The sequence below is a fragment of the Pholcus phalangioides genome, unplaced genomic scaffold (assembly GCF_987345545.1).
Source record: "Pholcus phalangioides strain wild (caught in Gottingen) unplaced genomic scaffold, Ppha-v1.0 ptg000024l_1, whole genome shotgun sequence".
Taxonomy (NCBI): domain Eukaryota; kingdom Metazoa; phylum Arthropoda; class Arachnida; order Araneae; family Pholcidae; genus Pholcus; species Pholcus phalangioides.
Window position 1 is genome coordinate 22,012,546 of NW_028301616.1, and position 10,767 is coordinate 22,023,312.

The window sequence follows — 10,767 nt, forward strand, 5'->3', positions numbered from 1 at the left end:
TTCATAAAAATAGCGTTTTTTGTGTTCAAGATGATTTGTTTTTTAAATAAAATTATTTAAAAAAAAACAATTTCAATGCTCATAAACTGTGAACATGTCAACAACAACAACAGCAACAACTACCACAACTTTTTGTTTTCCTTCTAATCCTTGCTTGTGATGTTATAACTTGGCATTTAAATTTTGCAAATGCCGCTGCGCAAATCGCATAGTTATGGCGAAACGATGAATATTGGTTCGTTTTCTTCTCTTTCGAGGCGCTGTTATAATTTATTTTAACGATCCCGTTGCATATATATATATTTCTTTTCCCTCCCATTTCCTCCCCCAACTATACAGTTGTGTGTGTATGTGTCTCTCTCCCCCATGCATTTTTATTCCAATACCGATTTCTTTGGAGCCGATGGCACTCGAAATAACGTTTTTTCCGATGTCATGCTTCAGTCGCTGATGAGAGAAATGTCCAAGCCTGAGAACAATGCGAACGCTTTGTCGTGGCGCCGACTCCACCTGAGCAGGGCGAAACTAAAAGCATCGAGCAGGACTTCGGCCCTTCTCTCCGGTTTCGCGATGGTAAGTTGGAAAACTCGTAAACCGCTATTCCGATTATAGGTGGCGATTTAATTGGTGAATCATGTGATATAGGGGGGTCATTTTAATAGCAATATGGGGACTCTTCCCTGATCGAAACAAAGCTCAAAGCCATAATTCCCTCTCTCCTAATAACTTTTCCTATTTTCATTAATTTTAATGCAATGTGAAGGGCACACCTTGCACTCTAATTAATGTAAGGGTCCTAATCTTTTTTTTGTTTTACAGACCCTTCGTGACATTAACGTGAAGTCTGTGGATCCCTGTGCCGATTCACTATATAGCAATGTGGGCAGTGAATCCCACTTATAATGTTCCCATTTAGACCGTTTTCCCATTTACTATAACTTGTTTCTATGGTCCCAATTCTCACTAATACTCACAGAGATTTCCAGTTTTAAGCATTTTCCCACTTGCAATGTTTTTTTTTTGTGACTGTTTTTTGCAAAATATACAACAGCCGCAGTATAATCCGCAAATTCCCCTGGTGACTTTTCTCCAAAGGCTCGATAAGTCTGACATGATAGTGCTAGGTTGTCGTTTGAGAGACAGTGATACTAAAAATAAAGGGATTTAGCACTGTAACATACTACATTATGGAAGGCAGTTTCGTAAGACGGGGGGTGAACAGACAAAGAAGAAAACCATTTGAAAATCCTGTGGATTTATCGCCACCTGCACACAGATGGTTGTATAGAACGTTCTAGAAGGCAAGAGAGGAAAATGGCTGCTTGTGCCACCTGCACTGAAAGTTCTAGAAGGAAGAAAGGATGAAATGTGACAACCCAGTATCATTATGTCAGCCTTTGCAACTTAGATTCTTCATTCGGTGTAGGGCAAAAGACTTTCCAGAAGTGACGTCATGCACCTTACCAGATCTTTTAGACATGTGATACAGGCACAGGTTCAGGATGAGGTCCTCTTTGAATCATCCTGTATTTTACAGGACAGACAAATTTTCCCATATTCGGCTCTTGAAAGGAGCAATGATTCCTTCAACCCACTGTATCCTGACCCGAGCGAAGGCAGACATCTTCAGCTGTGAATGGAGTCAAGCCAGGCATCTTCAGGTGCACATGGAGTGGAAGCAGATGGATCCAGCATGACAGGGCTGCAACTAAGTGGGTGCAGGCGGGGTCTGGTGCCAGACTAGGGGAGGGGGTGTGCAAATTTCACTTTTTAACCTTTCCTTCGACATTATGAGGGGACACCAAAATGTGTGTTTGCCCCGGCTAACCAAGCATCTAGTTGCGGCCCTGCAGCATGATGTGTGAAAGCTGTGACTTACTGTGTAGGTGCATTGGATCATCCCATATTTTACGAGCGATTGTCCTTCTCTGGATCTGTACTTGATGCAACACCACCCAGATATTTCTTCTATATAAGGCATATTTGATTATGTCATGTCACCGGCTTGCTTTTTTTTGACAATAATAAAACAAATAACTAAATCGTGAGGTGATGCTATTTTGGTCATATTTTGTCATGACTGTTCAAGTGAGACCAGTGGTCGTACTTACCAGTGGCAGCAAGCACATCATGACCTTTCACCCTGAATATAAGTAATTATGAAAATGAACCAATTGTCACAAAAGCTTGTGCCGAAATGGAGCCGCCAGGAGTGATTGGACACTCAAATCAGTTTTGAATACAAGTGAAAAACAAAGAAAATGAATCTGTAATCATAAAATCAAAAAATTGAAAATGTAAGTAGCAGAGGGGGAAAACCTCTGTTATGACTAGGATTCAAACCCCAGCCTTCGTACTGCCAGATCTACCAGGGCCGTCTTAAGAGCATCATGAGCCCCTGGGCAAAGGGATTTCCCTGAGGCCCTACCAGGCAAGTTTACATGCTTACTCTTGAAAATTTTGACCCTGATCTAATTTTTGTGAGACCCCTCTTCTCTTGAGGCTCCTGGGCCGTGCTCGGATGGGCCCACTCTTTAAGACGGCACTGAGTTCTACACTCTGCCAAAAGGATGCTACCTGGAGTCCTAATTAAATTCAAGCACATCAAAGAGAATCCTAATGAAATTTATCAATTCTTGAGCATACACGTATCACTACGACTATGCATGCAGTCTTAGAGTGGACACACAGAAAGTAATGTCATGTCATTTCTTATTCCACCGTACACCAAATAAATGAGGAAAAGAAGAAAACATTTTTTTTAGCCATTCCTCTATAATTTTGCCACTGCCTAACACGAAAAAGCCAAAGTAGAATAATAAATAAATAGAATAATCTGCAGAAAAGAACCAAAAAAGTAGAATAATCTGCATTTTAAAATGCATTGAATCAGTGGTACAGTGCAACTTCAGTTAACGAACAATTCGCACAACAAGCAAAAATTTTGATTTGATTAATGAGTGATGATTCACATTACGAGCAGGAATTTTGAACTTTGTTTATTTATGGTGAACACCCATACGAGTGCAACTGTTTATGGTTCGAAACTAGATGTCACATTGTAAGGTTTTTTTAAAAATAAATTCTGCTTAGCGCAGAGTTGACTGTAGATGAACTGATGGTTCCCCCATACATGCAACAGCAAGATCTTATGGATGGGATCTCGTTTGAACAAGAGTAGAGAGAAATGAGAAATCCCTCACTTCAAATGAGATTAGAGAGATGTGCAAAGTGTGGGAATCTGTACAAAATGCTGTAGAAAAGAACCAATCAAATAAAGCTGTAGCAATGTGGGAGCAAGGAATCTGTGCAATGAAAATGCAATTTTTCCATTTCCGAAAAATCCTAAAACAGAGGCAAAAGTAAATGTCATTGGAAAAGTTCCTTTTAAAAGTCACACAAAAAGAATGAGTTTTTGCAAACAACAGAAAGTCCGTAAATCATCCTAAACAATAGTTCTCTCTCGTCATTTAAGTTAGTTTGTGTACATCATGGTATTGTATGTTTATTTGCGTCGTTACTTTTTAAAAATATTTTGTATTATTTATTATATTATGGTGTGAATGTCATTTGCTATTGAATGAATGCCATTTTTATTAGTAATTTTTATGTTAATGAATAGTTGTGGAATGAATTCTCTGAGTTTCCATTATTTTCTATGGGGAAGTTTGATTAGAATAATGAACAATTCCGATAACAACCACGCTGGTAGAACGAATGAAGCTCAGTAACCAAAGTTTCACTGTATCTCCATGTTTTGAATGTCTCCAGTATTTTAGGGTTTGAGTCGGATGCACTAACATGGAAAAAAAAGCATTGGGGAGGAGCTAAAGGTGGATTTATGGCTTTGCCACCTGCAAGCCAGGGTCGTTCATAACTAGGATTTTTGTCACCCCTACACCTTTAAAATTATATAATTTTGTAACTGTGTTTTCTTTGTTCCCACCTGAAACTGCTGCTGCCCCCCCCCCCCCCGCTTAAATTTTGCCAGCTGGGGCAGTTGACCCCTCTAGTTTCGGCCCTGCTTCAGGCTATTCAAAGTTTGATACCCTTGGTTCTGATCTATACAAATACAACGCCACAACAGGCAAAATGCCGAACGAGGTGGCTGACTAATTTGATGTTCTGTACCACAAGCTTGCCATCCTGTGCTATGGCCCTCTTAGTCCCCCCGCCCCATGAACATGTCACTGGAGGAGGGCTGAAAGTTTCTAGCCTTCCTGTATATATGGAGCTCAAGTGCATACACAACAGAAAAGGGAGGGGTGTTACATATAATTATTTGGGGGTTGTTCTGTTCATTCTGGAGATGTGTAGGATTTTTATGAAATATAAGCAGCTGTCAGAAACTAATCAAACTCTAAACGTCTTTGATTTTTCTTACCTGAGATAACATGTCACTTGTGGAGTTGGAAACTTAATTTTCTTTTCAGTTTTGGATTTTCACATGTATTTCTTGTTACGAAAAAATAATATTGATGCTTTATTCAAAGTTTTGATTTTTTCAGGTGGCAATGGTGGAAGTGCAACTATCTGAGAACATACCAACAGGTCTTCTCATAGCTTTCAGTATTTGCACCACTTTGCTTGTGGCTGTTCATCTACTTGCACTTATGATCTCAACTTGCATCCTTCCTAATGTCGAGGCAGTTGCCAGCATACATGGTTTGGCCGCTGTTTCAGAATCTCCTCATGAAAAAATGCACCTTTACATAGAGGCTGCTTGGGCATTCTCTACTGTTTTCGGTATACTTTTATTTTTGGCGGAAATCGCGATTCTTTGTTGGGTGAAATTTTACAACTTCAGTACAACTGCTGCGATCTCTGCTACTGTTCTTCTCATACCAGTGGTTGTAATTTTTGTTGTTTTTGCGGTTCATTTTTATCGGAAATTAGTATCACACAAATATGAGAGATCAACCCAAGGATTGAGAGAGTTGGAAAGTATGGTTACGCAGCTTCAAAATAATGGCACTGAAATCAGCACCAATGGTCCTGGTCCATATGTGATGACTGTATGAAAACCATGATCAAGATTTTATCATGTCAAATGTTTATTAGGCCTACTACTAAGCCAGTGTTAACATTTACAAATTATTATGTGACCCAAAGGTTGTTTGTTGCATACGATAGAAGCTTCGTGCAACCTATTTTCTGTAATGTCTTTGATTTATATAACAAAAAACAAAACAAAAACACTTGTATATTCATTCTTAGAATGATGATAAAAATAAGCAAAATATATGCGCAAGTGGAAATATAAATTTCAAAAAATCTTGCATTGCGATCAAAATTTCGTGGAAGATTTTTATTTATAAAGTGCAAAACACATATTTCAAGGTTTTTTAATACCTATAAGGTGCTTGTTATTCCAATCACGTAACAATTGGGTGTGTTTCATTTTTCATAAACGAGCCTCAAAGACAAAATTGTACTCTAAGGCAGCGATTTCCAAATGTTTGTTGCAATGTTAGACATTTTAAAATATTCTCACAGCACCCGTGCCCAATTTATGAAAAATTCACCAACAGCATTCATTGCCATTCACTGATATGAAAATTCACCACTGATAAACTTCATTGACAACACCAGTGAGTGAGTGTACAGATGAGTTGGTGAATGAACTAGTGGAAAACTAATCTGTGAATGAGCGACCTTATGAATGACTCACTCATGCAATCAATCATCCACTTGCTCACTCATTGAATTCTTTTCAGTGAATTACATGGCTGTGAATTGTTATGAATTTTTCACACACACCCCTGTCCAATGTTAAAACATTTTGATCGGCACTCTAAAATGAACAACACATAGTTTGGAAATCTCAGCCAAATTACTAAACTTTTTATACAATTTTTTTCTTCAAATTATCGCACGAAATCCGAGGGAGCTGCTGCATACCCTTCGGGAATCATTGCTGTAGGACATGTTTAATTGTATTGAGTGAAACAATTTTTTGTCTCTTTTTCTTCGATTAGTAATTTGATTTTTGCTGAATGCAAGGATGTTAAAATTATATGTATATATTATTATTCATTTGATCCTTTGTAAATTGGTTTTTTGTTTATCTTACTGTTTAAATTTCTGCATGTTAATATAATAGTTTTAGAAAAACTGTTATTTGTTGATGATTTCAACACGCAGCCACTTCTCGAACACTTATGAACAGGTTCCCTTCTGAGTACTTGTTAAAATCGGGCTGCTATTTCCCTCCATTTGTTTCAATCATCTATCTGCAGGCCTTTGTGAATTTTATTAAAAGCTAGAACGTATTTTTTTTTTTACCCCATAATTCAGAGGTTCTCCTCTTCCTGTTTTTCTTCTTCAACTGCTTCTCTTTAACCAGTCGGCTGGTTATGACAGAATATGCTGTCGCACCAATTTTTAATCTAATTATTTCAAATGTTTAAAGCTAATTAGTAATTATTTTAATTGTCATAAGTTTTTTTTGATTTAAAAAAAGTTAAGAATATGAAGTCAGTTTCAAATGTATTCATAAAAAATTTAATCAGGAAAAAATATTTTATTAGCTTCAAACATTTAAAAAAAGAAAAAAAGGGGAAAAAAGAGAAATTAATTGGCCAGCTGACTGGTTAAGCGCTATCATTTGTTAATTCATCACCATATTTATGAGAGTTGAACTATGTCCTCGTTTCCTACCTCTAAATTCAACTCGTTTTTCCCAGATGACTCAAAATAATTAAATTAATCTATCAAGTTTTTTCCCCAAAATACAGTGCTTGTGCATTGTTTTGTGTCTTCGTTTCATCTACATCAGAATTTCACAAACTTTGTTTCATTGCCCCCTTCTTTAGAAAATTTTTTTCTCTCATGCTCCAACTGAAGTGAACCCATAGTATCCTATGTTATGCCCGTTGCATTTATTGCCCCACCCTGGACCATTCCATCACCCACCCCGAAGAGGGTAATATTGGCCACTTTGGAGAACACTGATCTCGATGCTTTGTTATTGAGATTGACTTCCCCTCTTCTCATACCATTTATCATTTTCTGTTGCTATCCCACGTGGATATTTCTTTAGAAGATAATATCCAAATATTACTAAGTTTGATCCACGATCTACCAAATATTTTTGGTTCGTAACTCGAGAAGCCGTAAGTCAAATTTCCACAAGTCTGGGAGTGACAGTGTTTTTTTGTGATCATTTAAAAAAATTGGTTCTCAATCTTTCAAAATGAATTGAACGCACCCTGTTTCATTTTTATTACATAGCTATTATTGAATCTTTTATCTGTTTTACTAGAATGGTTGTTAGGACTTTAACATTGCATTTGTCTATGTTTATACTAAGATATATGAAAGCTGCCTGATTTTTGTTTTATGATCTTTCATAAATTTTGGAATCGTAATATAAATAACACTTGAAAAGTAGATGTTGGTCATAATGCCAAAATTTAGTATAAACCTATACACACATTTTATTTCAAGGTTTTTCACGAGCAAGCAAATAATTTTCGACGACACGACATTAAATCTGGTATTGTGTTTTTCATTGCATTTCTCTTAAAACTGAATGATGGTTTTGATATCATTCAAGAAAGTACCATATATACTCATGTATAGGTCTAGGTTTTTATTTAATTTTCACTGCTTAAAACTCCTCCGTCATTCTAAAAGAAAGATAGTGTAAAGAAACTGTACACAGACAGGCTGACTGTCGAAGATTGTGAAGTCACCTTACCCAGCCATACATAAACCTACTAATGTTTCACAGCTTGCTATGTTGGTGTCAGTTGCATGGAAGAGTATACCTCTAGAGCTGATATCAAAGTCATTGTAAATGCACTTTACGGATCAGAGGACAATGCTTTGTGGAGCGAGAGTGAAAAGACGCGAGTTGTAGCAAAACAGTTGAGTAGATGAAAGATAATAGCATGCAGAAAACAAGGTTACTTGCCTTAATGCGTGCATATCATATTATCTGTGAATAAAAGGGAAGAAAGAGTTGCAATAATAAATCTACTTATTTTGATTGCTATAATCATACCTTGTCCTATATGCATGTAAATACTTTTTTGAATGGCTTCATAATTAGAATGGAGCCTTTTTTTTTTTTTGAAGTGGCCCTAATTTTTTTAATTTTTCTATATTATACTAGTAGGAAAGATATTTATCTTTCTGGCGAATTCTTATCAAACATATTTGCACCATGTTTTATTGATATTTATAAAACATTGAATACTTCAGTATTTCGTTTCCAAATTATGTTGTTGTGATTTCTCTACAAATTCATTTCCACTTACAGTAGTGGAAATCCACAAGTATGCTTCAGTGCATTTATGAATTTATGAAGTTTTGAAAAGTTAAAGGATCATTTTTGTCTCACCATGGTAATTTTCTACATATGAGGTGCGCTGACCCTCAAGGGAGGGGGAAATACTTCCTGCTGTAGCAATGTGTTCTTTGGTCAGATTATCAGCATTTATTTTGTACCATGTTATGGAAGTTTGATAAGGACAAATTGGACATCAAACTCTGGACACCTCTGATCATCCTTTGGTACAGTAAGGGAGCACGTTATTTATTTGAGCTACTGCACCCTAGAAAATTCATGTTTTTATATATGTTGGTAACTCTAACAGAGTTATGAGTATTTTGCTTCTTATGATCTCATGTGATTTATTATAAGAACACAAATCATGTTTTCATGATGTACCTCCAGTATATAATCATTATTTTTTATTATTGTTAAACTATAATGAGAGATTAGAAGAAATTCTGTATTTATGACACCTTGCTTTGGGGGGGGGGGGCAGCATTGGCCTTTACTCTAGAGCTCTTGGAAATACTCTGCTTACTTATCCACTATCTTTGAGAAAAAGTATGACGTCAGTATCATTAGAGCCTAGCGTTTCTCAAACTGTGCATTGACAACTTTTGTAAAAGGCATCACTGCAATCTGTTGATATTAATGCTTTCCATTCAGATTAGTTTGAGAACCGTTGCTAAAGCCAATCGCTGTTCCCTATCCTGCTTGTTCAATGATTGCTAAGACATCACTTGGAGCGGCACACACTTTTTTTGTTCAAAGATGGATGACAAGTCAGCTTTCCTTTACAGGCATCTTAGCATTTACACACAGTACCTATATAGTCACAGCCATATGAGGTCCATTTTCTCATAACCTATGGATGTGTAGGATATAATGCCTCAAATTATGTTATATTGTTAACAATAATAAATGCAATGCATTATGTATCAGTGATGTTAAATCCTCAAGATGCCAAGCCAAGCAATAATTTATCACAGAAAATGATGACATCTCTAATGTAATTTTCAACTTAAATGAATTGTATGAGGATATTGACTTATTTATTAACATTTTTGTTGTCATATACCTATAATTGAAAAATGTGCAATATATTTATTTTTGGCCTTTGAATTGTTTCACTAACTTTAATACCACTTTGATTCTATATGAAACTGTTTTTACCACCAACTGTTTACTAAAACATATTTCTTAAAAATTATTTCTAATGACGATCAAAAATGTCCACCACAAAAATTTTTATACATTTATGAAGCTAGTTGCACCGTTTTGCCAAAAAAATTTATTGTGAAGAAGTAATTTTCAACACAGTGTAAATGAACATTGCGGTAAAAATTGTATCAAATCATTTTTATCCTGGTAATATATATGTCTCGAAAAAACCCTTTCACTTCTTTCTATTGCATTTTTTTTCTCTAGATAATTGGTATTCTAGTTAATAATGGATTTGCTTATTAGGTTGAACAGCATATACATCTATAGTAATCTTTAAACAGAATCTTTCTAAGAAGTCAATGTTAGTCATTTTCTCTCACTTGTATGAATTAGTTTCCTGTAGGGCATTTATATTGGAATGAGACATCAAATGAGTATTTTTTAATAGAGTATGATCTGTGAATGAATATAATATACAGTTGAACATTATTAAGATGGAATAACACCAAAAATATTTCATATTAACTGACAAAAATGATTTATGCCCACCAGATTAAAAAACCATTTAATTTGTATAAACTTAGTCTTAACAAGGTTCAACTGTAATAGTTTTAATGAATGATAATCAAGGTATTTTGAAAAAAAAAAATCAAACTATTTACTGTTTTATGTAAGACCTGAATGAAAAAGTTATTTGATTAAAAAATGTATGGAATGGTTGAATATGGACTGGCTAATTGCAGCGACATGTCTGTGAAAAAGTCAGATGAAACTTATTCTGTGCCAAAAAGCTCAATTGCTTATTTTTTTATGTGTGTATAATCAGATGTGTTATTTTGTCAATACACCATGACGCAATGTAAAGAATGTCGTTATAAAGTTTTATTGATATATTTATTGGATTGTTGTTTGTACATAATAAAATTTTATCCATACTTTTTTTTTCCTCTATTGTTAATTTTAAAAGTCTGGGTATATGGTGATACAATAGAACTTCTCAATAATGGATACCCTTGGAACTGAAGATTTTGTCCGCTAAGGCAGCATTTAAAAAAATTTTTATCATGTGGGGCATTCAATTAACGTTTGAACTTAAATTTTTACGACACACTTCAATTTAGATTTTAAAATATTACTTTCATTTATTAACAATAATCAATTTGTTATTAATCACAAAGTAATTTAATTATTTTTTTTTATTAATTCCTAAAACAAAACCTAGATGTCAGTTTGACAAATTTTCTTTTTGGACTTAAAGCTTCTTCCAAAAATTCTGTGATCGGTTCTTAATATAATCGTAGTGGAAAAACTGGTTTTACACA

At 35.2% G+C, this 10,767-nt stretch overlaps 1 protein-coding gene across 1 annotated transcript; it reads left to right on the plus strand.

The window, feature by feature from the left end:
- The first annotated feature begins 135 nt into the window (after window positions 1-135).
- On the plus strand, window positions 136-10,379 carry LOC149068987 (calcium release-activated calcium channel protein 1-like). Its single transcript, XM_089250783.1, has 2 exons — window positions 136-573; window positions 4,509-10,379. The coding sequence occupies exons 1-2, from the start codon at window positions 367-369 to the stop codon at window positions 5,019-5,021; spliced, it is 720 nt and encodes a 239-aa protein (XP_089106909.1). The 5' UTR covers window positions 136-366; the 3' UTR covers window positions 5,022-10,379.
- The last annotated feature ends 388 nt before the right edge of the window (window positions 10,380-10,767 follow it).

Excerpts from the sequence above, each read along its gene's own strand:
- LOC149068987 (XM_089250783.1), top strand. The coding sequence starts at position 367 with ATGCATTTTTATTCCAATACCGATTTCTTTGGAGCCGATGGCACTCGA. Across the intron at positions 574-4,508 it reads TTCTCTCCGGTTTCGCGATG|GTGGCAATGGTGGAAGTGCA; the intron begins GTAAGTTGGAAA and ends TGATTTTTTCAG.